Source organism: Giraffa tippelskirchi, chromosome 12 (assembly GCF_054371585.1).
Source record: "Giraffa tippelskirchi isolate mGirTip1 chromosome 12, T2T-mGirTip1v1.2.pri, whole genome shotgun sequence".
NCBI lineage: Eukaryota > Metazoa > Chordata > Mammalia > Artiodactyla > Giraffidae > Giraffa > Giraffa tippelskirchi.
The window spans coordinates 72389932-72416833 of NC_137286.1; the positions used below are offsets into that span (position 1 = coordinate 72389932).

Below are 26902 nucleotides of genomic sequence, written 5' to 3' on the forward strand. Positions count from 1 at the left end.
TGGAGCAGCGTGGCCCACCTGGCTGCAACGGCAGAGACACAGCTGACAGTGAAACAACAGCTTCGATCTGACAGCCGGAAAGCTCTGTCAAAAGGGACCTCCCTCTTCACACCGTAGAGGCTGTAGGAGCCGCCAGGGTTTGGGAACCAGTGCTGGGGCCAAAATGACTCCACAGCTGTTTTCCTTCCTGGGGAGGGTTCTGGCTCGAGTGGGAATGGCTCAAGTCTCCTAAGGTTCTGAAAGCCCACTGTGTGCAGATTCACGGTACACAGAGAGGAGAAGGTGGAGTCCTGCCCTGGAGGTGGTCACAGCTCACGGATGAGCCAGGCAGGCAGGCAGGCAGGCAGGGCATGAGAACACCTGAGCTGCCTTCATGAGTGAGTGGTGTGGGGGCAGAGGAAGAGAAGCCGGTCTGCTCCCTCATGTGGTGCCCAGGGCAGGTTGTCCCCAGAGGAAACCCTTACGACGGTGAGGACTCTCACTGCTGTTTCCCAAGGGGTTCCGTCGGTGCGTGTCTTCCCCGGAGCGGTCAGGCCGTCTCTAAAGTACACTGGCCATGGGCATTGCCTCTCCTTGGAACTTCCCATGTGTTTCTCTTTTGTATGGAACAGTGATTTTTCTAGAGGGGTTCTGGGCCACAAGGTTGTTGGGTCATTTGCTAGCCTTCTGTCGTGAAGAACGCTTTCCTGGGCGTTGGGGTGGTTTGTTGTTCCAGCTCCCTTTCTTGGCTTCTTTTGGGAGCTGGTGCAACAAGAGGAGCTCAGCCTCTGCCTTCTGGCTGAGATGTCACCCTTCAAACAGCAATGCCTGCCTGGAGATAATGATGGCATTTGCCAAAAGGGCTTCGTTTGGCACATGATATCTTGAAAGGACGTACACCGTCCTTTCAGCTATCAAAGGCTAGTTCAAATGACATAAAAATGAGAACTCTCCAATGGAGTCTTACAGTAGGTGGAGAGTCCGAAAAAAACTCCTTCAGTCATTTCACTGAGAGTCATTGATTGGGGACACCAAGAATATAGGAAGGAATGCAGAAAGAAAAGATGAAATTGTGGTCAGGATCGGGGGGAGGGATGAACAGGGCCTGCTTGCCTTGAACCCAGGCTTTGTTGGCGGGTGGGGCATAAAGATCGAACGGGTCTGAAACTACAGAGTGGTGATGGTAACACCGTATCACCAGAGTTACACAACAGTGTCCCAAATTGCAACAATGATGAAAAAGTTTACTAATCCCAACTTAACCAACAAAAATAGACGAAACCATACAAAAAGTAAAACATCACCAGAAAGGTGGAAACAAACCAAATGCAAAGCAGCTCAGGGGAAAGGAACTCCATGTCCCCTGGGGGCAGACCGAGTTGCCGGCGTCCACGGTGAGCAGACAGGGATGGAGGCTGCAGAGCCGACCGCTCCCCTGGACATGGTGTTTCCGGCAAGGGCTCTGGGTCTCTGTCCAGAGCGGGGGCTCGTTCTTCCTGCAGGGGCGGGTGAGTCATCGTCGGCGTCTGGGTGTTGCGCGGGAGCCAGGGCAGGCTCTCCCTGCCGAGGCGGTGACTCCTCCTCTGCCTCGGGTTCTCCTGCCAAAGCCCGAGCAGGTACAGGTGCACGTGGAGGTGGAGGTTCTGGCTGAGGGGGTGGGACATCAGTGCCTGGGGCTGGGGGTCCTGCAGGCACGGAAATCCGATCTGCCCGGTGTGCTGGCCAGTACCCAGCTGGCCTGGTGTCTCTGCGACGGCAAGGCTCGGTTCTCCATCTGCCCTCGGTGGATCCCTGGGTCCTGCACCTGGAGCCACCACCTCTGTAGGCACAGGTCTGGGAAGTGGAGCCTGTTTCCAGTTGGAGGCCAGTGCGAGAGCTGGGGGAGAAGCAAAGTTTGCCCACAGACCAGCCTTGGCATGTGCGTATCCCGGGACAGAAAGCTTCCAAGAGATTCCGAAAGAATACCCAGGGTTGGATGTCTTTTGGGACTGAAGTGTGCAAGATGGGGGTGGGGGTGTGAGGCCAGCGCTTGCTGCAGGCCCAGCAGCATCTTTCGGGGACTCGTCCCTGTGTAGCTCAGCACCCCCTCCCCACACACTCCCGTGCACCAGCCCCAGCGTCCTTACCTCTGTGCTCTGGCGTGCTGGGCTCCAGGTCCTCCTGCTGCCTCAGAGGCCGGGGTTCTCGGGACTCTGGGTCGGAGCCGGGTGTGCTGAGCTCCGTGGCAGCCTCAGACTGGGCCGCCGGGTGTATCCTGGGCGGTGTCTCGGCAGCAGGCCTTCCCCGCCTCCGCTTCGCCCCCGGTGGGGCTGATGCCTCCGTGGGCACGCTCACCTGGAGCCTGCACTGGGCCTCACGGGCGGGGGGTTGGTGCTCCGACCCCTCCCTCCGGGAGGTGGACGGGGTGTCCCCGTCCTCGGCCTCATCACGTGGGAAGCTCTGCAACGACAGTGACCGTCAGCCAGCCGTGCTGGGAGTTTTCCGAGCTGGGCCTGGCCAGTGGAGCCGCTGCTTCTGCCTGCTCGAACTTCTCTTCCCAGAAGGGTCAGAGACGTGTGTCTGCTCAGATCCCCACCCGGGAGGAAAGAGACCCACCTGAGGGTGTGAGGTCAGCCTGGGCGGCCGGCCCTGCCCGCACTGTTCCCATCCCAGCCAGCCTGATCTCCCCTGGGGTGTGGACACAACTTGTCCGCAGGCTTCTGACCCCACATCCGCCTGGACTTCCTTGAGGGAGACACACCCCGAGAAACCCGCATCCACACACACAGGCAAAGGACCCGGTGTTTCCGGGTGGCATGGGAGAGGTGGCCTGGCCCGGCCTGGGGCTCCCCGTGTTACCTTTCTGTTTCTCCGGGCAGAGGGCCAGAGGCCTCTCGGGGGTGCCCTGAGCCAACGTCGACAGGGTGCCCACGCACACTGCCTGTGAGCTCTCCTGAGGCCCCGGCCTCTGGGCAGGGGCAAACAGCAGAACATCCTGGCAGCAAGAGATCTGGCTGGGGGCTCCTCTCCGCTCTGGAGGCCTGGATACCCGGGTTGCGGGTTCTGTTGGGTTCTGTTGCCGGCAGGTGACATCATTTCCTGGGGTTCGTGCTGAGGTCCCTTCCCCAAAACTTCCCAAGGGAATCTCTGGGTTTCTGACTGCTCGACCACCCCCCTTAGGCCATGTGCAGGCACATTGACAGCCACACAGCCCAGCCCACAGCCCTGGGGAGGCCTGGGTGCAGCCAGGGCCTGAGCTCCGAGGACCCCGCTGCTCTCAGACCAGGCTCCTTCTTCTCATAAGTGGTGTGGCCCTGGACAAGCATATGCCCCTCAGGGTTTCCCCAGTCTCTCCATCTGCAGAGTGGGGGTCATTCTCCCATCTGTTTCCTAGGTCTGTCGGCCTACGAGCAGCTCCATGCCTCTCCACCTGGGGCCGATATCACGTGGAGCTTGTGCGCTGAGACTTCAGAAAGAAAGACTCCATCCAGGGCTGACACAGCACAGAATGGGGCAGAACGAGGCCTGGATGCGCCGTGGTACCCAGGAAAAGGCACTGCCCCTCCTGACTGTTTTGAGACCCCACATCCAAGTTGGAGGCCCGAAAGGAAGACTCGAAGGTCTCCCTCTCTTATAGAAAAGAGTAGCCAACTTTCTGGTCCTCTGTTTCCATTGAGATTCTGTTCAAGTGTCCCAGCTCGGCTTCTGCGGGTGGCTGAGCTTCTAATGGCTCCCTGCGTTCTTGTCTTTTCCTCTCCAAACCTTCCGTCCTTTTCCCCCTTCTGGGGTGGATGGGCGCTGTCATTGCTTCTACCTTCGAGACAGATTGATGAAAAGTCTGGACCATCGACTCCTTTCCTCTCTTTGGTTCCGTGTCTCTCTCTGGCTGTGTCCCTCTCTTTTCCTTTCTCGATTCAGTCTGTGTCTTCCTCTTTCTCTCTCGTGTGTGGATGGATGGATGCTAGGAATGCACATGTATATGATTAGATGAGGGTTATGTTTTAGGGATGGGTTAGAGGGAGAGAAAGGCTTTAGGTCGGAGTTGGTCATGGGGGAAGGGTCAAGGGTGGTGGTGGTGTTTCTTGGAATCTGAGTGCTGTGCATTCTTCGTCTCTTTCCATATGAACCCCTTCTCAGATACACCACTTGCAAGGAGTCTCTCATGTTCCGTTTCCTATCTTTTGCATCTGTGAATGCTTAGCTTCTCTGTTGTGAAGAGGTTCCATTGGATGGAAACCCATTGGTGTACTTCGTTTCCCTCTTTCCCTTACTTGAAGAGACCCATTTCTACCTCCGCCCAGCAAATGGCAAGGAGACTCTGATGTTAAGGAGCCTTTGACCTACGCTTCTTTCTAGCTATCTCATGACATCAGTCTTTAGGGTGAGGTTTTTCCCCGATATTGAGGTGGTGTGAGATCAAAACCAATAGCGTTCTTCAGATGTAGCTGTCTGGTTTTCCCATGGCCATTTATTGAAGAGGCTTTCTTGTTCCCATTTGGATATTCTCCCCTTCTGTGTCAGAGATGAGTTGACCATGGATGCCGGGGTTTGTTTCTGGACCCTCAACTTTATTCCATCGATCTGGATCTGTGTGTGTTGTTGTATTCCCAATAGCATACTGTCCTGCTGCTGCCGCTGCGGCTAAGTCACTTCAGTCGTGTCTGACTCTGCGCGACCCCATGGCCTGCAGCCTACCAGGCTCCTCCGTCCAGGGCATTTTCCAGGCAAGAGTACTGGCGTGGGTCGCCATCGCCTTCTCCGATACGCTCCTGAGGATCCTAGTTTGGTCGTCTAATTTCCTTTCACACAACCTTGGATGTCCGTATCGGGGCTTTTTCGTCGGATTGTATTGACAATTTAGGCTCTTTTCTGTTTCCGTAACCCCTTTTGCGGTTCTTTGTTCGGTGCGACAATGCATTGGCATTTTGGGAGGAATAGCATCCAAGCTGTGGATTGCCTTGTGGGGCTGTGACATCATTTTCCCAATAGGAATTCTTTCAAGCCCTGAGCACAGCTTCTCTTTCCAGTGATTGGTGTGGGCTTGATCTTCCTTCTTCCATCTCTCGCCGTTTTGTGAGAACAGGTCCTTCCTTCCCTTCTGGGTTAGATGGACTCGTGGGTATCACTTCAGTGCATGGCATTGTCAGTGGGGGTGATAATTCCCTTCTCATTGGAAGACTTTGCTGTGAGTATTAGAAATGCAAGTGATTTCTCTTCCCCTTCCTCCCTGTCCATCTCTCAGAGCCACCGGGAAACAGAGGCCTCATCCAGGGTCACACAGGCCTGAGGGAGTGCAACTAGACTGTTGTTTCTTCAGGCCCTCCGTGCTGGACATCATCCGGGATACTCTGTGTGTGTCTTCCTCAGTCTGGTGTCCCTTCAGACCTTTCCCTAGTTTTCACAGGCTTGTTGTGTTGGTGTTCTTTGTCTGTTTGGAGACACATCCTTGAGAAGCTTTGTGTTTCCACTCATTCGTCTCGCGATGTATGACCTGTCTTTTGCTTTTGTAATGAGGTCTTTCCCACAGTAGATATCTTTGATTTTGCAAAGTCCACTGTATTCTCTGGGTTGTTTTGTGGACTGCCTTTTAGTTTTGTGTGTGAAGACTCAAAGCACGTGTCCGGTTTCTGCTCATTGTTCTTCTAGATTTGTGACAAGTTTTCATGGAAACTTTGTCTAGGGATAACTGGAAGTGAACTCGGTGTAAGGTGTCAAGTCTCCATCTCCATTCATGTCATGCCCTGCAGTTTCCAATTCCCTGTTCCTGAGTGGTTTTGGAGACCTTGTGGGAAGTTTGGTTGCATGGGAGTTTGCATTTCCACCTTGAGTAGATTCCCACTGTTCTGCCCTCAGGGACACTGTCAAGGGGGAGTGAGGAGCAGCCTGCACTTCCAGCAGTGACCACACGGTGGGGCGAGTGCTGCTCTCCCCTCTGGGAGCCCCAGGCCACAGGCATCCCAGTGAGGAGCCAGCTCTGTGCTCGGCTGAAAGGAGTTAGACTCTCAGGAGCCTCTGAGCCCTTGCCTTTGGATCACCCAGGGTGGGCATTTACTGTGACAGAAAAAAATTGCCCTGAATTCCATGGACGGAAGAGCCTGGCTGTGTAGAGTTCGTGAGTTGCCGTGAATCAGACACAACTGAGGACACAAAAACTCAATAGACTAAAACACTTTTGGGGGGTGGGGGGAGTGAAAGGGGGTGATGTGGGGTTTTTTTGTCGTATATAATAGCCAAGGGAAATCTAGTTTAAACCTAAATTCACATAGATGGGAAAGGTATAGCTCTCCGTCACCCTATTAAAAAAAAAAAAAAAAACTACTTAACTTTTCTGAAAGTTTATTTAGTAGCTTCCTTGAGCAGTTCATTGTGAAGCATTTTTTTTTTTTTTTCTGTGACATCGGCCTCATTAAAAAGTACGGTTTGCCTTTACTGGATAATTTTGTTCATTGGTTTGTTAGGGAATCTTGGTAATATTTGAGTTTCCTGGGGAGCATGGTCACATGACCTGGCCCTGGCCAATCGGTGCGTTCCACCTCCCTGGCCACTGTGATTGGCTCCGGACTGGGGCAGTGCCCAATCGGGGCCCAGGGCCGGGCCTCACGTTGGAAGCCAGGGGAAGACGAGCTCTCGTCCTGCTGGGGTAGGGGAAGGGGTGGGGCCGGGGGAGGTCAGGCTCCAGCAGTGGGAGGGGCTTGAGGTCCGCCTGCGGCAGTTGGTGACCTTCCTGCTCCCCTCAGGGCAGAGCCGCCGGCCTGAGAATGAGGGCGCTGCTGAGCCCAGGGGCTGGGATGGCCCGTTGCTGCTGTGGTCCCAGAGCTCCACCCGAGAACTGACGGAGGCCGTCTGCCCGTGAGTCCTCTCCCGCTTGTCTGTCAGCTTGTTTGAACCATGCTGGGTTTTCTGCCCAGCCGGCTAAGGGGAATCCCTGGAAATGCAAGGGTGTGGGTTTTGGCAGACTTCAGGGAAGACATGCCAGATGAGCCTGGGAGACTCCAGCTTAATCTGGATTCAGGAGATATCTCTTCGGGCCAGCTAGTAATTGTAGGATAAGCCTAATGAGTCTTCACAGGATGAAGAGAGTAACGTGCCAAGGTAGCAATCGATGTCCTCATTCGAGAGGATGATGAAGCTGGTGCTCAGAGAAGGGGGGAACTTGGCCACAGCAAGGAGGTGTGCACCCAGACGGAACCCCCAGATCCGGCCATTTGAGCTCAGGGAGGCCACTGGTGTGGCTTGTCCCTGTGGCAGGGGCCGAGGCACGCAGCCCACCCTGATTCCTGCGGGGGCCTGACTTGGGAAGTGCCATCTGGTAGCTTTGAGACTCACCAAACCAAATTGCACTGGAGAGAGGAAGGACACCTTCCTTCATCCACCCCCCACCCCCGCCGGATTCCCACATACCCTGACCCCTTTCTCTGGATTTCGGAGCCATTTCCAGAGTCCCGCTCATATGACCTCATTCGAAGTGCACTGTGGACGAGCTGCCATCTGCAGCTGCTACCACAGCAGCCAAGGGCTTTATCTCCCGAGTACCTCCCTTCCTTTGGAACTTGGGGGCCCTCTACTCCCCACTTGCACACCACAGACCTTTGCTGAGGATTGTGGGGACCCTCACTCAGTTTGCAGCACGTTGTAGCCATCCCTGTCCTCTCAATACCTCCCTTGCAACTCAGCTTGTGAGCTCCTTTGGAGCAGCGTGGCCCACCTGGCTGCAACGGCAGAGACACAGCTGACAGTGAAACAACAGCTTCGATCTGACAGCCGGAAAGCTCTGTCAAAAGGGACCTCCCTCTTCACACCGTAGAGGCTGTAGGAGCCGCCAGGGTTTGGGAACCAGTGCTGGGGCCAAAATGACTCCACAGCTGTTTTCCTTCCTGGGGAGGGTTCTGGCTCGAGTGGGAATGGCTCAAGTCTCCTAAGGTTCTGAAAGCCCACTGTGTGCAGATTCACGGTACACAGAGAGGAGAAGGTGGAGTCCTGCCCTGGAGGTGGTCACAGCTCACGGATGAGCCAGGCAGGCAGGCAGGCAGGCAGGGCATGAGAACACCTGAGCTGCCTTCATGAGTGAGTGGTGTGGGGGCAGAGGAAGAGAAGCCGGTCTGCTCCCTCATGTGGTGCCCAGGGCAGGTTGTCCCCAGAGGAAACCCTTACGACGGTGAGGACTCTCACTGCTGTTTCCCAAGGGGTTCCGTCGGTGCGTGTCTTCCCCGGAGCGGTCAGGCCGTCTCTAAAGTACACTGGCCATGGGCATTGCCTCTCCTTGGAACTTCCCATGTGTTTCTCTTTTGTATGGAACAGTGATTTTTCTAGAGGGGTTCTGGGCCACAAGGTTGTTGGGTCATTTGCTAGCCTTCTGTCGTGAAGAACGCTTTCCTGGGCGTTGGGGTGGTTTGTTGTTCCAGCTCCCTTTCTTGGCTTCTTTTGGGAGCTGGTGCAACAAGAGGAGCTCAGCCTCTGCCTTCTGGCTGAGATGTCACCCTTCAAACAGCAATGCCTGCCTGGAGATAATGATGGCATTTGCCAAAAGGGCTTCGTTTGGCACATGATATCTTGAAAGGACGTACACCGTCCTTTCAGCTATCAAAGGCTAGTTCAAATGACATAAAAATGAGAACTCTCCAATGGAGTCTTACAGTAGGTGGAGAGTCCGAAAAAAACTCCTTCAGTCATTTCACTGAGAGTCATTGATTGGGGACACCAAGAATATAGGAAGGAATGCAGAAAGAAAAGATGAAATTGTGGTCAGGATCGGGGGGAGGGATGAACAGGGCCTGCTTGCCTTGAACCCAGGCTTTGTTGGCGGGTGGGGCATAAAGATCGAACGGGTCTGAAACTACAGAGTGGTGATGGTAACACCGTATCACCAGAGTTACACAACAGTGTCCCAAATTGCAACAATGATGAAAAAGTTTACTAATCCCAACTTAACCAACAAAAATAGACGAAACCATACAAAAAGTAAAACATCACCAGAAAGGTGGAAACAAACCAAATGCAAAGCAGCTCAGGGGAAAGGAACTCCATGTCCCCTGGGGGCAGACCGAGTTGCCGGCGTCCACGGTGAGCAGACAGGGATGGAGGCTGCAGAGCCGACCGCTCCCCTGGACATGGTGTTTCCGGCAAGGGCTCTGGGTCTCTGTCCAGAGCGGGGGCTCGTTCTTCCTGCAGGGGCGGGTGAGTCATCGTCGGCGTCTGGGTGTTGCGCGGGAGCCAGGGCAGGCTCTCCCTGCCGAGGCGGTGACTCCTCCTCTGCCTCGGGTTCTCCTGCCAAAGCCCGAGCAGGTACAGGTGCACGTGGAGGTGGAGGTTCTGGCTGAGGGGGTGGGACATCAGTGCCTGGGGCTGGGGGTCCTGCAGGCACGGAAATCCGATCTGCCCGGTGTGCTGGCCAGTACCCAGCTGGCCTGGTGTCTCTGCGACGGCAAGGCTCGGTTCTCCATCTGCCCTCGGTGGATCCCTGGGTCCTGCACCTGGAGCCACCACCTCTGTAGGCACAGGTCTGGGAAGTGGAGCCTGTTTCCAGTTGGAGGCCAGTGCGAGAGCTGGGGGAGAAGCAAAGTTTGCCCACAGACCAGCCTTGGCATGTGCGTATCCCGGGACAGAAAGCTTCCAAGAGATTCCGAAAGAATACCCAGGGTTGGATGTCTTTTGGGACTGAAGTGTGCAAGATGGGGGTGGGGGTGTGAGGCCAGCGCTTGCTGCAGGCCCAGCAGCATCTTTCGGGGACTCGTCCCTGTGTAGCTCAGCACCCCCTCCCCACACACTCCCGTGCACCAGCCCCAGCGTCCTTACCTCTGTGCTCTGGCGTGCTGGGCTCCAGGTCCTCCTGCTGCCTCAGAGGCCGGGGTTCTCGGGACTCTGGGTCGGAGCCGGGTGTGCTGAGCTCCGTGGCAGCCTCAGACTGGGCCGCCGGGTGTATCCTGGGCGGTGTCTCGGCAGCAGGCCTTCCCCGCCTCCGCTTCGCCCCCGGTGGGGCTGATGCCTCCGTGGGCACGCTCACCTGGAGCCTGCACTGGGCCTCACGGGCGGGGGGTTGGTGCTCCGACCCCTCCCTCCGGGAGGTGGACGGGGTGTCCCCGTCCTCGGCCTCATCACGTGGGAAGCTCTGCAACGACAGTGACCGTCAGCCAGCCGTGCTGGGAGTTTTCCGAGCTGGGCCTGGCCAGTGGAGCCGCTGCTTCTGCCTGCTCGAACTTCTCTTCCCAGAAGGGTCAGAGACGTGTGTCTGCTCAGATCCCCACCCGGGAGGAAAGAGACCCACCTGAGGGTGTGAGGTCAGCCTGGGCGGCCGGCCCTGCCCGCACTGTTCCCATCCCAGCCAGCCTGATCTCCCCTGGGGTGTGGACACAACTTGTCCGCAGGCTTCTGACCCCACATCCGCCTGGACTTCCTTGAGGGAGACACACCCCGAGAAACCCGCATCCACACACAGGCAAAGGACCCGGTGTTTCCGGGTGGCATGGGAGAGGTGGCCTGGCCCGGCCTGGGGCTCCCCGTGTTACCTTTCTGTTTCTCCGGGCAGAGGGCCAGAGGCCTCTCGGGGGTGCCCTGAGCCAACGTCGACAGGGTGCCACGCACACTGCCTGTGAGCTCTCCTGAGGCCCCGGCCTCTGGGCAGGGGCAAACAGCAGAACATCCTGGCAGCAAGAGATCTGGCTGGGGGCTCCTCTCCGCTCTGGAGGCCTGGATACCCGGGTTGCGGGTTCTGTTGGGTTCTGTTGCCGGCAGGTGACATCATTTCCTGGGGTTCGTGCTGAGGTCCCTTCCCCAAAACTTCCCAAGGGAATCTCTGGGTTTCTGACTGCTCGACCACCCCCCTTAGGCCATGTGCAGGCACATTGACAGCCACACAGCCCAGCCCACAGCCCTGGGGAGGCCTGGGTGCAGCCAGGGCCTGAGCTCCGAGGACCCCGCTGCTCTCAGACCAGGCTCCTTCTTCTCATAAGTGGTGTGGCCCTGGACAAGCATATGCCCCTCAGGGTTTCCCCAGTCTCTCCATCTGCAGAGTGGGGGTCATTCTCCCATCTGTTTCCTAGGTCTGTCGGCCTACGAGCAGCTCCGTGCCTCTCCACCTGGGGCCGATATCACGTGGAGCTTGTGCGCTGAGACTTCAGAAAGAAAGACTCCATCCAGGGCTGACACAGCACAGAATGGGGCAGAACGAGGCCTGGATGCGCCGTGGTACCCAGGAAAAGGCACTGCCCCTCCTGACTGTTTTGAGACCCCACATCCAAGTTGGAGGCCCGAAAGGAAGACTCGAAGGTCTCCCTCTCTTATAGAAAAGAGTAGCCAACTTTCTGGTCCTCTGTTTCCATTGAGATTCTGTTCAAGTGTCCCAGCTCGGCTTCTGCGGGTGGCTGAGCTTCTAATGGCTCCCTGCGTTCTTGTCTTTTCCTCTCCAAACCTTCCGTCCTTTTCCCCCTTCTGGGGTGGATGGGCGCTGTCATTGCTTCTACCTTCGAGACAGATTGATGAAAAGTCTGGACCATCGACTCCTTTCCTCTCTTTGGTTCCGTGTCTCTCTCTGGCTGTGTCCCTCTCTTTTCCTTTCTCGATTCAGTCTGTGTCTTCCTCTTTCTCTCTCGTGTGTGGATGGATGGATGCTAGGAATGCACATGTATATGATTAGATGAGGGTTATGTTTTAGGGATGGGTTAGAGGGAGAGAAAGGCTTTAGGTCGGAGTTGGTCATGGGGGAAGGGTCAAGGGTGGTGGTGGTGTTTCTTGGAATCTGAGTGCTGTGCATTCTTCGTCTCTTTCCATATGAACCCCTTCTCAGATACACCACTTGCAAGGAGTCTCTCATGTTCTGTTTCCTATCTTTTGCATCTGTGAATGCTTAGCTTCTCTGTTGTGAAGAGGTTCCATTGGATGGAAACCCATTGGTGTAGTTCGTTTCCCTCTTTCCCTTACTTGAAGAGACCCATTTCTACCTCCGCCCAGCAAATGGCAAGGAGACTCTGATGTTAAGGAGCCTTTGACCTACGCTTCTTTCTAGCTATCTCATGACATCAGTCTTTAGGGTGAGGTTTTTCCCCGATATTGAGGTGGTGTGAGATCAAAACCAATAGCGTTCTTCAGATGTAGCTGTCTGGTTTTCCCATGGCCATTTATTGAAGAGGCTTTCTTGTTCCCATTTGGATATTCTCCCCTTCTGTGTCAGAGATGAGTTGACCATGGATGCCGGGGTTTGTTTCTGGACCCTCAACTTTATTCCATCGATCTGGATCTGTGTGTGTTGTTGTATTCCCAATAGCATACTGTCCTGCTGCTGCCGCTGCGGCTAAGTCACTTCAGTCGTGTCTGACTCTGCGCGACCCCATGGCCTGCAGCCTACCAGGCTCCTCCGTCCAGGGCATTTTCCAGGCAAGAGTACTGGCGTGGGTCGCCATCGCCTTCTCCGATACGCTCCTGAGGATCCTAGTTTGGTCGTCTAATTTCCTTTCACACAACCTTGGATGTCCGTATCGGGGCTTTTTCGTCGGATTGTATTGACAATTTAGGCTCTTTTCTGTTTCCGTAACCCCTTTTGCAATTCTTTGTTCGGTGCGACAATGCATTGGCATTTTGGGAGGAATAGCATCCAAGCTGTGGATTGCCTTGTGGGGCTGTGACATCATTTTCCCAATAGGAATTCTTTCAAGCCCTGAGCACAGCTTCTCTTTCCAGTGATTGGTGTGGGCTTGATCTTCCTTCTTCCATCTCTCGCCGTTTTGTGAGAACAGGTCCTTCCTTCCCTTCTGGGTTAGATGGACTCGTGGGTATCACTTCAGTGCATGGCATTGTCAGTGGGGGTGATAATTCCCTTCTCATTGGAAGACTTTGCTGTGAGTATTAGAAATGCAAGTGATTTCTCTTCCCCTTCCTCCCTGTCCATCTCTCAGAGCCACCGGGAAACAGAGGCCTCATCCAGGGTCACACAGGCTTGAGGGAGTGCAACTAGACTGTTGTTTCTTCAGGCCCTCCGTGCTGGACATCATCCGGGATACTCTGTGTGTGTCTTCCTCAGTCTGGTGTCCCTTCAGACCTTTCCCTAGTTTTCACAGGCTTGTTGTGTTGGTGTTCTTTGTCTGTTTGGAGACACATCCTTGAGAAGCTTTGTGTTTCCACTCATTCGTCTCGCGATGTATGACCTGTCTTTTGCTTTTGTAATGAGGTCTTTCCCACAGTAGATATCTTTGATTTTGCAAAGTCCACTGTATTCTCTGGGTTGTTTTGTGGACTGCCTTTTAGTTTTGTGTGTGAAGACTCAAAGCACGTGTCCGGTTTCTGCTCATTGTTCTTCTAGATTTGTGACAAGTTTTCATGGAAACTTTGTCTAGGGATAACTGGAAGTGAACTCGGTGTAAGGTGTCAAGTCTCCATCTCCATTCATGTCATGCCCTGCAGTTTCCAATTCCCTGTTCCTGAGTGGTTTTGGAGACCTTGTGGGAAGTTTGGTTGCATGGGAGTTTGCATTTCCACCTTGAGTAGATTCCCACTGTTCTGCCCTCAGGGACACTGTCAAGGGGGAGTGAGGAGCAGCCTGCACTTCCAGCAGTGACCACACGGTGGGGCGAGTGCTGCTCTCCCCTCTGGGAGCCCCAGGCCACAGGCATCCCAGTGAGGAGCCAGCTCTGTGCTCGGCTGAAAGGAGTTAGACTCTCAGGAGCCTCTGAGCCCTTGCCTTTGGATCACCCAGGGTGGGCATTTACTGTGACAGAAAAAAATTGCCCTGAATTCCATGGACGGAAGAGCCTGGCTGTGTAGAGTTCGTGAGTTGCCGTGAATCAGACACAACTGAGGACACAAAAACTCAATAGACTAAAACACTTTTGGGGGGTGGGGGGAGTGAAAGGGGGTGATGTGGGGTTTTTTTGTCGTATATAATAGCCAAGGGAAATCTAGTTTAAACCTAAATTCACATAGATGGGAAAGGTATAGCTCTCCGTCACCCTATTAAAAAAAAAAAAAAACTACTTAACTTTTCTGAAAGTTTATTTAGTAGCTTCCTTGAGCAGTTCATTGTGAAGCATTTTTTTTTTTTTTCTGTGACATCGGCCTCATTAAAAAGTACGGTTTGCCTTTACTGGATAATTTTGTTCATTGGTTTGTTAGGGAATCTTGGTAATATTTGAGTTTCCTGGGGAGCATGGTCACATGACCTGGCCCTGGCCAATCGGTGCGTTCCACCTCCCTGGCCACTGTGATTGGCTCCGGACTGGGGCAGTGCCCAATCGGGGCCCAGGGCCGGGCCTCACGTTGGAAGCCAGGGGAAGACGAGCTCTCGTCCTGCTGGGGTAGGGGAAGGGGTGGGGCCGGGGGAGGTCAGGCTCCAGCAGTGGGAGGGGCTTGAGGTCCGCCTGCGGCAGTTGGTGACCTTCCTGCTCCCCTCAGGGCAGAGCCGCCGGCCTGAGAATGAGGGCGCTGCTGAGCCCAGGGGCTGGGATGGCCCGTTGCTGCTGTGGTCCCAGAGCTCCACCCGAGACCTGACGGAGGCCGTCTGCCCGTGAGTCCTCTCCCGCTTGTCTGTCAGCTTGTTTGAACCATGCTGGGTTTTCTGCCCAGCCGGCTCAGGGGAATCCCTGGAAATGCAAGGGTGTGGGTTTTGGCAGACTTCAGGGAAGACATGCCAGATGAGCCTGGGAGACTCCAGCTTAATCTGGATTCAGGAGATATCTCTTCGGGCCAGCTAGTAATTGTAGGTTAAGCCTAATGAGTCTTCACAGGATGAAGAGAGTAACGTGCCAAGGTAGCAATCGATGTCCTCATTCGAGAGGATGATGAAGCTGGTGCTCAGAGAAGGGGGGAACTTGGCCACAGCAAGGAGGTGTGCACCCAGACGGAACCCCCAGATCCGGCCATTTGAGCTCAGGGAGGCCACTGGTGTGGCTTGTCCCTGTGGCAGGGGCCGAGGCACGCAGCCCACCCTGATTCCTGCGGGGGCCTGACTTGGGAAGTGCCATCTGGTAGCTTTGAGACTCACCAAACCAAATTGCACTGGAGAGAGGAAGGACACCTTCCTTCATCCACCCCCCACCCCCGCCGGATTCCCACATACCCTGACCCCTTTCTCTGGATTTCGGAGCCATTTCCAGAGTCCCGCTCATATGACCTCATTCGAAGTGCACTGTGGACGAGCTGCCATCTGCAGCTGCTACCACAGCAGCCAAGGGCTTTATCTCCCGAGTACCTCCCTTCCTTTGGAACTTGGGGGCCCTCTGCTCCCCACTTGCACACCACAGACCTTTGCTGAGGATTGTGGGGACCCTCACTCAGTTTGCAGCACGTTGTAGCCATCCCTGTCCTCTCAATACCTCCCTTGCAACTCAGCTTGTGAGCTCCTTTGGAGCAGCGTGGCCCACCTGGCTGCAACGGCAGAGACACAGCTGACAGTGAAACAACAGCTTCGATCTGACAGCCGGAAAGCTCTGTCAAAAGGGACCTCCCTCTTCACACCGTAGAGGCTGTAGGAGCCGCCAGGGTTTGGGAACCAGTGCTGGGGCCAAAATGACTCCACAGCTGTTTTCCTTCCTGGGGAGGGTTCTGGCTCGAGTGGGAATGGCTCAAGTCTCCTAAGGTTCTGAAAGCCCACTGTGTGCAGATTCACGGTACACAGAGAGGAGAAGGTGGAGTCCTGCCCTGGAGGTGGTCACAGCTCACGGATGAGCCAGGCAGGCAGGCAGGCAGGCAGGGCATGAGACCACCTGAGCTGCCTTCATGAGTGAGTGGTGTGGGGGCAGAGGAAGAGAAGCCGGTCTGCTCCCTCATGTGGTGCCCAGGGCAGGTTGTCCCCAGAGGAAACCCTTACGACGGTGAGGACTCTCACTGCTGTTTCCCAAGGGGTTCCGTCGGTGCGTGTCTTCCCCGGAGCGGTCAGGCCGTCTCTAAAGTACACTGGCCATGGGCATTGCCTCTCCTTGGAACTTCCCATGTGTTTCTCTTTTGTATGGAACAGTGATTTTTCTAGAGGGGTTCTGGGCCACAAGGTTGTTGGGTCATTTGCTAGCCTTCTGTCGTGAAGAACGCTTTCCTGGGCGTTGGGGTGGTTTGTTGTTCCAGCTCCCTTTCTTGGCTTCTTTTGGGAGCTGGTGCAACAAGCGGAGCTCAGCCTCTGCCTTCTGGCTGAGATGTCACCCTTCAAACAGCAATGCCTGCCTGGAGATAATGATGGCATTTGCCAAAAGGGCTTCGTTTGGCACATGATATCTTGAAAGGACGTACACCGTCCTTTCAGCTATCAAAGGCTAGTTCAAATGACATAAAAATGAGAACTCTCCAATGGAGTCTTACAGTAGGTGGAGAGTCCGAAAAAAACTCCTTCAGTCATCTCACTGAGAGTCATTGATTGGGGACACCAAGAATATAGGAAGGAATGCAGAAAGAAAAGATGAAATTGTGGTCAGGATCGGGGGGAGGGATGAACAGGGCCTGCTTGCCTTGAACCCAGGCTTTGTTGGCGGGTGGGGCATAAAGATCGAACGGGTCTGAAACTACAGAGTGGTGATGGTAACACAGTATCACCAGAGTTACACAACAGTGTTCCCAAATTGCAACAATGATGAAAAAGTTTACTAATCCCAACTTAACCAACAAAAATAGACGAAACCATACAAAAAGTAAAACATCACCAGAAAGGTGGAAACAAACCAAATGCAAAGCAGTTCAGGGGAAAGGAACTCCATGTCCCCTGGGGGCAGACCGAGTTGCCGGCGTCCACGGTGAGCAGACAGGGATGGAGGCGGCAGAGCCGACCGCTCCCCTGGACATGGTGTTTCCGGCAAGGGCTCTGGGTCTCTGTCCAGAGCGGGGGCTCGTTCTTCCTGCAGGGGCGGGTGAGTCATCGTCGGCGTCTGGGTGTTGCGCGGGAGCCAGGGCAGGCTCTCCCTGCCGAGGCGGTGACTCCTCCTCTGCCTCGGGTTCTCCTGCCAAAGCCCGAGCAGGTACAGGTGCACGTGGAGGTGGAGGTTCTGGCTGAGGGGGTGGGACATCAGTGCCTGGGACTGGGGGTCCTGCAGGCACGGAGATGCGATCTGCCCGGTGTGCTGGCCAGTACCCAGCTGGCCTGGTGTCTCTGCGAGTGCAAGTCTCGGTTCTCCATCTACCCTCGGTGGATCCCTGGGTCCTGCACCTGGAGCCACCACCTCTGTAGGCACAGGTCTGGGAAGTGGAGCCTGGTTCCAGTTGGAGGCCAGTGCTAGAGCTGGGGGAGAAGCAAAGTTTGCCCACAGGCCAGCCTTGGCATGTGCGTATCCCGGGACAGAAAGCTTCCAAGAGATTCCCAAAGAATACCCAGGGTCGGATGTCTTTTGGGACTGAAGTGTGCAAGATGGGGGTGGGGGTGTGAGGCCAGCGCTTGCTGCAGGCCCAGCAGCATCTTTCGGGGACTCGTCCCTGTGTAGCTCAGCACCCCCTCCCCACACACTCCCGTGCACCAGCCCCAGCGTCCTCACCTCTGTGCTCTGGCGTGCTGGGCTCCAGGTCCTCCTGCTGCCTCAGAGGCCGGGGTTCTCGGGACTCTGGGTCGGAGCCGGGTGTGCTGAGCTCCGTGGCAGCCTCAGACTGGGCCGCCGGGTGTATCCTGGGCGGTGTCTCGGCAGCAGGCCTTCCCCGCCTCCGCTTCGCCCCCGGTGGGGCTGATGCCTCCGTGGGCACGCTCACCTGGAGCCTGCACTGGGCCTCACGGGCGGGGGGGTGGTGCTCCGACCCCTCCCTCCGGGAGGTGGACGGGGTGTCCCCGTCCTCGGCCTCATCACGTGGGAAGCTCTGCAACGACAGTGACCGTCAGCCAGCCGTGCTGGGAGTTTTCCGAGCTGGGCCTGGCCAGTGGAGCCGCTGCTTCTGCCTGCTCGAACTTCTCTTCCCAGAAGGGTCAGAGACGTGTGTCTGCTCAGATCCCCACCCGGGAGGAAAGAGACCCACCTGAGGGTGTGAGGTCAGCCTGGGCGGCCGGCGCTGCCCGCACTCTCCCCATCCCAGCCAGCCTGCTCTCCCCTGGGGTGTGGACACAACTTGTCCGCAGGCTTCTGACCCCACATCCGCCTGGGCTTCCTTGAGGGAGACACACCCCGAGAAACCCGCATCCACACACACAGGCAAAGGACCCGGTGTTTCCGGGTGGCATGGGAGAGGTGGCCTGGCCCGGCCTGGGGCTCCCCGTGTTACCTTTCTGTTTCTCCGGGCAGAGGGCCAGAGGCCTCTCGGGGGTGCCCTGAGCCAACGTCGACAGGGTGCCCACGCACACTGCCTGTGAGCTCTCCTGAGGCCCCGGCCTCTGGGCAGGGGCAAACAGCAGAACATCCTGGCAGCAAGAGATCTGGCTGGGGGCTCCTCTCCGCTCTGGAGGCCTGGATACCCGGGTTGCGGGTTCTGTTGGGTTCTGTTGCCGGCAGGTGACATCATTTCCTGGGGTTCGTGCTGAGGTCCCTTCCCCAAAACTTCCCAAGGGAATCTCTGGGTTTCTGACTGCTCGACCACCCCCCTTAGGCCATGTGCAGGCACAGTGACAGCCACACAGCCCAGCCCACAGCCCTGGGGAGGCCTGGGTGCAGCCAGGGCCTGAGCTCCGAGGACCCCGCTGCTCTCAGACCAGGCTCCTTCTTCTCATAAGTGGTGTGGCCCTGGACAAGCATATGCCCCTCAGGGTTTCCCCAGTCTCTCCATCTGCAGAGTGGGGGTCATTCTCCCATCTGTTTCCTAGGTCTGTCGGCCTACGAGCAGCTCCGTGCCTCTCCACCTGGGGCCGATATCACGTGGAGCTTGTGCGCCGAGACTTCAGAAAGAAAGACTCCATCCAGGGCTGATACAGCACAGAATGGGGCAGAACGAGGCCTGGATGCGCCGTGGTACCCAGGAAAAGGCACCGCCCCTCCTGACTGTTTTGAGACCCCGCATCCAAGTTGGAGGCCCGAAAGGAAGACTCGAAGGTCTCCCTCTCTTATAGAAAAGAGTAGCCAACTTTCTGGTCCTCTGTTTCCATTGAGATTCTGTTCAAGTGTCCCAGCTCGGCTTCTGCGGGTGGCTGAGCTTCTAAGGGCTCCCTGCGTTCTTGTCTTTTCCTCTCCAAACCTTCCGTCCTTTTCCCCCTTCTGGGGTGGATGGGCGCTGTCATTGCTTCTACCTTCGAGACAGATTGATGAAAAGTCTGGACCATCGACTCCTTTCCTCTCTTTGGTTCCGTGTCTCTCTCTGGCTGTGTCCCTCTCTTTTCCTTTCTCGATTCAGTCTGTGTCTTCCTCTTTCTCTCTCGTGTGTGGATGGATGGATGCTAGGAATGCACATGTATATGATTAGATGAGGGTTATGTTTTAGGGATGGGTTAGAGGGAGAGAAACGCTTTAGGTCGGAGTTGGTCATGGGGGAAGGGTCAAGGGTGGTGGTGGTGTTTCTTGGAATCTGAGTGCTGTGCATTCTTCGTCTCTTTCCATATGAACCCCTTCTCAGATACACCACTTGCAAGGAGTCTCTCATGTTCCGTTTCCTATCTTTTGCATGTGTGAATGCTTAGCTTCTCTGTTGTGAAGAGGTTCCATTGGATGGAAACCCATTGGTGTACTTCGTTTCCCTCTTTCCCTTACTTGAAGAGACCCATTTCTACCTCCGCCCAGCAAATGGCAAGGAGACTCTGATGTTAAGGAGCCTTTGACCTACGCTTCTTTCTAGCTATCTCATGACATCAGTCTTTAGGGTGAGGTTTTTCCCCGATATTGAGGTGGTGTGAGATCAAAACCAATAGCGTTCTTCAGATGTAGCTGTCTGGTTTTCCCATGGCCATTTATTGAAGAGGCTTTCTTGTTCGCATTTGGATATTCTCCCCTTCTGTGTCAGAGATGAGTTGACCATGGATGCCGGGGTTTGTTTCTGGACCCTCAACTTTATTCCATCGATCTGGATCTGTGTGTGTTGTTGTATTCCCAATAGCATACTGTCCTGCTGCTGCCGCTGCGGCTAAGTCACTTCAGTCGTGTCTGACTCTGCGCGACCCCATGGCCTGCAGCCTACCAGGCTCCTCCGTCCAGGGCATTTTCCAGGCAAGAGTACTGGCGTGGGTCGCCATCGCCTTCTCCGATACTCTCCTGAGGATCCTAGTTTGGTCGTCTAATTTCCTCTCACACAACCTTGGATGTCCGTATCGGGGCTTTTTCGTCGGATTTTATTGACAATTTAGGCTCTTTTCTGTTTCCGTAACCCCTTTTGCAATTCTTTGTTCGGTGCGACAATGCATTGGCATTTTGGGAGGAATAGCATTGAAGCTGTGGATTGCCTTGTGGGGCTGTGACATCATTTTCCCAATAGGAATTCTTTCAAGCCCTGAGCACAGCTTCTCTTTCCAGTGATTGGTGTGGGCTTGATCTTCCTTCTTCCATCTCTCGCCGTTTTGTGAGAACAGGTCCTTCCTTCCCTTCTGGGTTAGATGGACTCGTGGGTATCACTTCAGTGAATGGCATTGTCAGTGGGGGTGATAATTCCCTTCTCATTGGAAGACTTTGCTGTGAGTATTAGAAATGCAAGTGATTTCTCTTCCCCTTCCTCCCTGTCCATCTCTCAGAGCCACCGGGAAACAGAGGCCTCATCCAGGGTCACACAGGCCTGAGGGAGTGCAACTAGACTGTTGTTTCTTCAGGCCCTCAGTGCTGGACATCATCCGGGATACTCTGTGTGTGTCTTCCTCAGTCTGGTGTCCCTTCAGACCTTTCCCTAGTTTTCACAGGCTTGTTGTGTTGGTGTTCTTTGTCTGTTTGGAGACACATCCTTGAGAAGCTTTGTGTTTCCACTCATTCGTCTCGCGATGTATGACCTGTCTTTTGCTTTTGTAATGAGGTCTTTCCCACAGTAGATATCTTTGATTTTGCAAAGTCCACTGTATTCTCTGGGTTGTTTTGTGGACTGCCTTTTAGTTTTGTGTGTGAAGACTCAAAGCACGTGTCCGGTTTCTGCTCATTGTTCTTCTAGATTTGTGACAAGTTTTCATGGAAACTTTGTCTAGGGATAACTGGAAGTGAACTCGGTGTAAGGTGTCAAGTCTCCATCTCCATTCATGTCATGCCCTGCAGTTTCCAATTCCCTGTTCCTGAGTGGTTTTGGAGACCTTGTGGGAAGTTTGGTTGCATGGGAGTTTGCATTTCCACCTTGAGTAGATTCCCACTGTTCCGCCCTCAGGGACACTGTCAAGGGGGAGTGAGGAGCAGCCTGCACTTCCAGCAGTGACCACACGGTGGGGCGAGTGCTGCTCTCCCCTCTGGGAGCCCCAGGCCACAGGCATCCCAGTGAGGAGCCAGCTCTGTGCTCAGCTGAAAGGAGTTAGACTCTCAGGAGCCTCTGAGCCCTTGCCTTTGGATCACCCAGGGTGGGCATTTACTGTGACAGAAAAAAATTGCCCTGAATTCCATGGACGGAAGAGCCTGGCTGTGTAGAGTTCGTGAGTTGCCGTGAATCAGACACAACTGAGGACACAAAAACTCAATAGACTAAAACACTTTTGGGGGGTGGGGGGAGTGAAAGGGGGTGATGTGGGGTTTTTTTTTGTCGTATATAATAGCCAAGGGAAATCTAGTTTAAACCTAAATTCACATAGATGGGAAAGGTATACCTCTCCGTCACCCTATTAAAAAAAAAAAAAAACTACTTAACTTTTCTGAAAGCTTATTTAGTAGCTTCCTTGAGCAGTTCATTGTGAAGCTTTTTTTTTTTTTTTTCTGTGACATTGGCCTCATTAAAAAGTACGGTTTGCCTTTACTGGATAATTTTGTTCATTGGTTTGTTAGGGTAACTTGGTAATATTTGATTTTCCTGGGGAACATGGTCACATGACCTGGCCCTGGCCAATCGGTGCGTTCCAGCTCCCTGGCCACTGTGATTGGCTCCGGACTGGGGCAGTGCCCAATCGGGGCCCAGGGCCGGGCCTCACGTTGGAAGCCAGGGGAAGACGAGCTCTCGTCCTGCTGGGGTAGGGGAAGGGGTGGGGCCGGGGGAGGTCAGGCTCCAGCAGTGGGAGGGGCTTGAGGTCCGCCTGCGGCAGTTGGTGACCTTCCTGCTCCCCTCAGGGCAGAGCCGCCGGCCTGAGAATGAGGGCGCTGCTGAGCCCAGGGGCTGGGATGGCCCGTTGCTGCTGTGGTCCCAGAGCTCCACCCGAGACCTGTCGGAGGCCGTCTGCCCGTGAGTCCTCTCCCGCTTGTCTGTCAGCTTGTTTGAACCATGCTGGGTTTTCTGCCCAGCCGGCTCAGGGGAGTCCCTGGAAATGCAAGGGTGTGGGTTTTGGCAGACTTCAGGGAAGACATGCCAGATGAGCCTGGGAGACTCCAGCTTAATCTGGATTCAGGAGATATCTCTTCGGGCCAGCTAGTAATTGTAGGATAAGCCTAATGAGTCTTCACAGGATGAGGAGAGTAACGTGCCAAGGTAGCAATCGATGTCCTCATTCGAGAGGATGATGAAGCTGGTGCTCAGAGAAGGGGGGAACTTGGCCACAGCAAGGAGGTGTGCACCCAGACGGAACCCCCAGATCCGGCCATTTGAGCTCAGGGAGGCCACTGGTGTGGCTTGTCCCTGTGGCAGGGGCCGAGGCACGCAGCCCACCCTGATTCCTGCGGGGGCCTGACTTGGGAAGTGCCATCTGGTAGCTTTGAGACTCACCAAACCAAATTGCACTGGAGAGAGGAAGGACACCTTCCTTCATCCACCCCCCACCCCCGCCGGATTCCCACATACCCTGACCCCTTTCTCTGGATTTCGGAGCCATTTCCAGAGTCCCGCTCATATGACCTCATTCGAAGTGCACTGTGGACGAGCTGCCATCTGCAGCTGCTACCACAGCAGCCAAGGGCTTTATCTCCCGAGTACCTCCCTTCCTTTGGAACTTGGGGGCCCTCTACTCCCCACTTGCACACCACAGACCTTTGCTGAGGATTGCGGGGACCCTCACTCAGTTTGCAGCACGTTGTAGCCATCCCTGTCCTCTCAATACCTCCCTTGCAACTCAGCTTGTGAGCTCCTTTGGAGCAGCGTGGCCAACCTGGCTGCAACGGCAGAGACACAGCTGACAGTGAAACAACAGCTTCGATCTGACAGCCGGAAAGCTCTGTCAAAAGGGACATCCCTCTTCACACCGTAGAGGCGGTAGGAGCCGCCAGGGTTTGGGAACCAGTGCTGGGGCCAAAATGACTCCACAGCTGTTTTCCTTCCTGGGGAGGGTTCTGGCTCGAGTGGGAATGGCTCAAGTCTCCTAAGGTTCTGAAAGCCCACTGTGTGCAGATTCACGGTACACAGAGAGGAGAAGGTGGAGTCCTGCCCTGGAGGTGGTCACAGCTCACGGATGAGCCAGGCAGGCAGGCAGGCAGGCAGGGCATGAGAACACCTGAGCTGCCTTCATGAGTGAGTGGTGTGGGGGCAGAGGAAGAGAAGCCGGTCTGCTCCCTCATGTGGTGCCCAGGGCAGGTTGTCCCCAGAGGAAACCCTTACGACGGTGAGGACTCTCACTGCTGTTTCCCAAGGGGTTCCGTCGGTGCGTGTCTTCCCCGGAGCGGTCAGGCCGTCTCTAAAGTACACTGGCCATGGGCATTGCCTCTCCTTGGAACTTCCCATGTGTTTCTCTTTTGTATGGAACAGTGATTTTTCTAGAGGGGTTCTGGGCCACAAGGTTGTTGGGTCATTTGCTAGCCTTCTGTCGTGAAGAACGCTTTCCTGGGCGTTGGGGTGGTTTGTTGTTCCAGCTCCTTTTCTTGGCTTCTTTTGGGAGCTGGTGCAACAAGAGGAGCTCAGCCTCTGCCTTCTGGCTGAGATGTCACCCTTCAAACAGCAATGCCTGCCTGGAGATAATGATGGCATTTGCCAAAAGGGCTTCGTTTGGCACATGATATCTTGAAAGGACGTACACCGTCCTGTCAGCTATCAAAGGCTAGTTCAAATGACATAAAAATGAGAACTCTCCAATGGAGTCTTACAGTAGGTGGAGAGTCCGAAAAAAACTCCTTCAGTCATTTCACTGAGAGTCATTGATTGGGGACACCAAGAATATAGGAAGGAATGCAGAAAGAAAAGATGAAATTGTGGTCAGGATCGGGGGGAGGGATGAACAGGGCGTGCTTGCCTTGAACCCAGGCTTTGTTGGCGGGTGGGGCATAAAGATCGAACGGGTCTGAAACTACAGAGTGGTGATGGTAACACAGTATCACCAGAGTTACACAACAGTGTTCCCAAATTGCAACAATGATGAAAAAGTTTACTAATCCCAACTTAACCAACAAAAATAGACGAAACCATACAAAAAGTAAAACATCACCAGAAAGGTGGAAACAAACCAAATGCAAAGCAGTTCAGGGGAAAGGAACTCCATGTCCCCTGGGGGCAGACCGAGTTGCCGGCGTCCACGGTGAGCAGACAGGGATGGAGGCTGCAGAGCCGACCGCTCCCCTGGACGTGGTGTTTCCGGCAAGGGCTCTGGGTCTCTGTCCAGAGCGGGGGCTCGTTCTTCCTGCAGGGGCGGGTGAGTCATCGTCGGCGTCTGGGTGTTGCGCGGGAGCCAGGGCAGGCTCTCCCTGCCGAGGCGGTGACTCCTCCTCTGCCTCGGGTTCTCCTGCCAAAGCCCGAGCAGGTACAGGCGCACGTGGAGGTGGAGGTTCTGGCTGAGGGGGTGGGACATCAGTGCCTGGGGCTGGGGGTCCTGCAGGCACGGAGATGCGATCTGCCCGGTGTGCTGGCCAGTACCCAGCTGGCCTGGTGTCTCTGCGAGGGCAAGTCTCGGTTCTCCATCTGCCCTCGGTGGATCCCTGGGTCCTGCACCTGGAGCCACCACCTCTGTAGGCACAGGTCTGGGAAGTGGAGCCTGGTTCCAGTTGGAGGCCAGTGCTAGAGCTGGGGGAGAAGCAAAGTTTGCCCACAGGCCAGCCTTGGCATGTGCGTATCCCGGGACAGAAAGCTTCCAAGAGATTCCCAAAGAATACCCAGGGTCGGATGTCTTTCGGGACTGAAGTGTGCAAGATGGGGGTGGGGGCGTGAGGCCAGCGCTTGCTGCAGGCCCAGCAGCATCTTTCGGGGACTCGTCCCTGTGTAGCTCAGCACCCCCTCCCCACACACTCCCGTGCACCAGCCCCAGCGTCCTCACCTCTGTGCTCTGGCGTGCTGGGCTCCAGGTCCTCCTGCTGCCTCAGAGGCCGGGGTTCTCGGGACTCTGGGTCGGAGCCGGGTGTGCTGAGCTCCGTGGCAGCCTCAGACTGGGCCGCCGGGTGTATCCTGGGCGGTGTCTCGGCAGCAGGCCTTCCCCGCCTCCGCTTCGCCCCCGGTGGGGCTGATGCCTCCGTGGGCACGCTCACCTGGAGCCTGCACTGGGCCTCACGGGCGGGGGGGTGGTGCTCCGACCCCTCCCTCTGGGAGGTGGACGGGGTGTCCCCGTCCTCGGCCTCATCACGTGGGAAGCTCTGCAACGACAGTGACCGTCAGCCAGCCGTGCTGGGAGTTTTCCGAGCTGGGCCTGGCCAGTGGAGCCGCTGCTTCTGCCTGCTCGAACTTCTCTTCCCAGAAGGGTCAGAGACGTGTGTCTGCTCAGATCCCCACCCGGGAGGAAAGAGACCCACCTGAGGGTGTGAGGTCAGCCTGGGCGGCCGGCGCTGCCCGCACTCTCTCCATCCCAGCCAGCCTGCTCTCCCCTGGGGTGTGGACACAACTTGTCCGCAGGCTTCTGACCCCACATCCGCCTGGGCTTCCTTGAGGGAGACACACCCCGAGAAACCCGCATCCACACACACAGGCAAAGGACCCGGTGTTTCCGGGTGGCATGGGAGAGGTGGCCTGGCCCGGCCTGGGGCTCCCCGTGTTACCTTTCTGTTTCTCCGGGCAGAGGGCCAGAGGCCTCTCGGGGGTGCCCTGAGCCAACGTCGACAGGGTGCCCACGCACACTGCCTGTGAGCTCTCCTGAGGCCCCGGCCTCTGGGCAGGGGCAAACAGCAGAACATCGTGGCAGCAAGAGATCTGGCTGGGGGCTCCTCTCCGCTCTGGAGACCTGGATACCCGGGTTGCGGGTTCTGTTGGGTTCTGTTGCCGGCAGGTGACATCATTTCCTGGGGTTCGTGCTGAGGTCCCTTCCCCAAAACTTCCCAAGGGAATCTCTGGGTTTCTGACTGCTCGACCACCCCCCTTAGGCCATGTGCAGGCACAGTGACAGCCACACAGCCCAGCCCACAGCCCTGGGGAGGCCTGGGTGCAGCCAGGGCCTGAGCTCCGAGGACCCCGCTTCTCTCAGACCAGGCTCCTTCTTCTCATAAGTGGTGTGGCCCTGGACAAGCATATGCCCCTCAGGGTTTCCCCAGTCTCTCCATCTGCAGAGTGGGGGTCATTCTCCCATCTGTTTCCTAGGTCTGTCGGGCTACGAGCAGCTCCGTGCCTCTCCACCTGGGGCCGATATCACGTGGAGCTTGTGCGCCGAGACTTCAGAAAGAAAGACTCCATCCAGGGCTGATACAGCACAGAATGGGGCAGAACGAGGCCTGGATGCGCCGTGGTACCCAGGAAAAGGACCGCCCCTCCTGACTGTTTTGAGACCCCGCATCCAAGTTGGAGGCCCGAAAGGAAGACTCGAAGGTCTCCCTCTCTTATAGAAAAGAGTAGCCAACTTTCTGGTCCTCTGTTTCCATTGAGATTCTGTTCAAGTGTCCCAGCTCGGCTTCTGCGGGTGGCTGAGCTTCTAAGGGCTCCCTGCGTTCTTGTCTTTTCCTCTCCAAACCTTCCGTCCTTTTCCCCCTTCTGGGGTGGATGGGCGCTGTCATTGCTTCTACCTTCGAGACAGATTGATGAAAAGTCTGGACCATCGACTCCTTTCCTCTCTTTGGTTCCGTGTCTCTCTCTGGCTGTGTCCCTCTCTTTTCCTTTCTCGATTCAGTCTGTGTCTTCCTCTTTCTCTCTCGTGTGTGGATGGATGGATGCTAGGAATGCACATGTATATGATTAGATGAGGGTTATGTTTTAGGGATGGGTT

The 26902-nt window shown here is 55.6% G+C and overlaps 3 protein-coding genes and 1 long non-coding RNA gene across 4 annotated transcripts in view; 1 reads left to right on the forward strand and 3 right to left on the reverse strand.

Annotated features, from left to right (window-relative positions):
- LOC145529708 (uncharacterized) overlaps window positions 1-26902 on the forward strand; it is a 221810-nt gene that overhangs the window by 176785 nt on the left and 18123 nt on the right. Inside the window, exons 25-27 of the long non-coding RNA XR_014071297.1 lie at window positions 6696-6807; window positions 14335-14446; window positions 21981-22092. This is a non-coding gene — a long non-coding RNA (uncharacterized LOC145529708). The remainder of the gene's footprint in view (window positions 1-6695; window positions 6808-14334; window positions 14447-21980; window positions 22093-26902) is intronic.
- Window positions 8850-10693, reverse strand: LOC145530098 (uncharacterized). The gene is made up of 4 exons (XM_081550911.1): window positions 10681-10693; window positions 10461-10633; window positions 9751-10063; window positions 8850-9500 (listed from the first exon to the last, which is right to left on the reverse strand). The coding sequence occupies exons 1-4, from the start codon at window positions 10691-10693 to the stop codon at window positions 8872-8874; spliced, it is 1128 nt and encodes a 375-aa protein (XP_081407037.1). The 3' UTR covers window positions 8850-8871.
- On the reverse strand, window positions 16478-18272 carry LOC145529701 (uncharacterized). The gene is made up of 3 exons (XM_081550308.1): window positions 18103-18272; window positions 17391-17703; window positions 16478-17140 (listed from the first exon to the last, which is right to left on the reverse strand). The coding sequence occupies exons 1-3, from the start codon at window positions 18235-18237 to the stop codon at window positions 16512-16514; spliced, it is 1077 nt and encodes a 358-aa protein (XP_081406434.1). The 5' UTR covers window positions 18238-18272; the 3' UTR covers window positions 16478-16511.
- On the reverse strand, window positions 21998-25925 carry LOC145529700 (uncharacterized). Its single transcript, XM_081550306.1, has 3 exons — window positions 25749-25925; window positions 25037-25349; window positions 21998-24786 (listed from the first exon to the last, which is right to left on the reverse strand). The coding sequence occupies exons 1-3, from the start codon at window positions 25881-25883 to the stop codon at window positions 24158-24160; spliced, it is 1077 nt and encodes a 358-aa protein (XP_081406432.1). The 5' UTR covers window positions 25884-25925; the 3' UTR covers window positions 21998-24157.

What these genes read in the sequence shown, in the direction of transcription:
- LOC145529700 (XM_081550306.1), bottom strand. Translation starts at nt 25,883, where the DNA reads ATGTTCTGCTGTTTGCCCCTGCCCAGAGGCCGGGGCCTCAGGAGAGCT. An exon ending in CTGCCCGGAGAAACAGAAAG is followed by an intron (nt 25,350 to 25,748) that starts GTAACACGGGGA and finishes CTGTCGTTGCAG; the next exon opens with AGCTTCCCACGTGATGAGGC. An exon ending in CAGCACGCCAGAGCACAGAG is followed by an intron (nt 24,787 to 25,036) that starts GTGAGGACGCTG and finishes CTTCTCCCCCAG; the next exon opens with CTCTAGCACTGGCCTCCAAC.
- LOC145529701 (XM_081550308.1), bottom strand. Translation starts at nt 18,237, where the DNA reads ATGTTCTGCTGTTTGCCCCTGCCCAGAGGCCGGGGCCTCAGGAGAGCT. An exon ending in CTGCCCGGAGAAACAGAAAG is followed by an intron (nt 17,704 to 18,102) that starts GTAACACGGGGA and finishes CTGTCGTTGCAG; the next exon opens with AGCTTCCCACGTGATGAGGC. An exon ending in CAGCACGCCAGAGCACAGAG is followed by an intron (nt 17,141 to 17,390) that starts GTGAGGACGCTG and finishes CTTCTCCCCCAG; the next exon opens with CTCTAGCACTGGCCTCCAAC.
- LOC145530098 (XM_081550911.1), bottom strand. An exon ending in CTGCCCGGAGAAACAGAAAG is followed by an intron (nt 10,064 to 10,460) that starts GTAACACGGGGA and finishes CTGTCGTTGCAG; the next exon opens with AGCTTCCCACGTGATGAGGC. An exon ending in CAGCACGCCAGAGCACAGAG is followed by an intron (nt 9,501 to 9,750) that starts GTAAGGACGCTG and finishes CTTCTCCCCCAG; the next exon opens with CTCTCGCACTGGCCTCCAAC.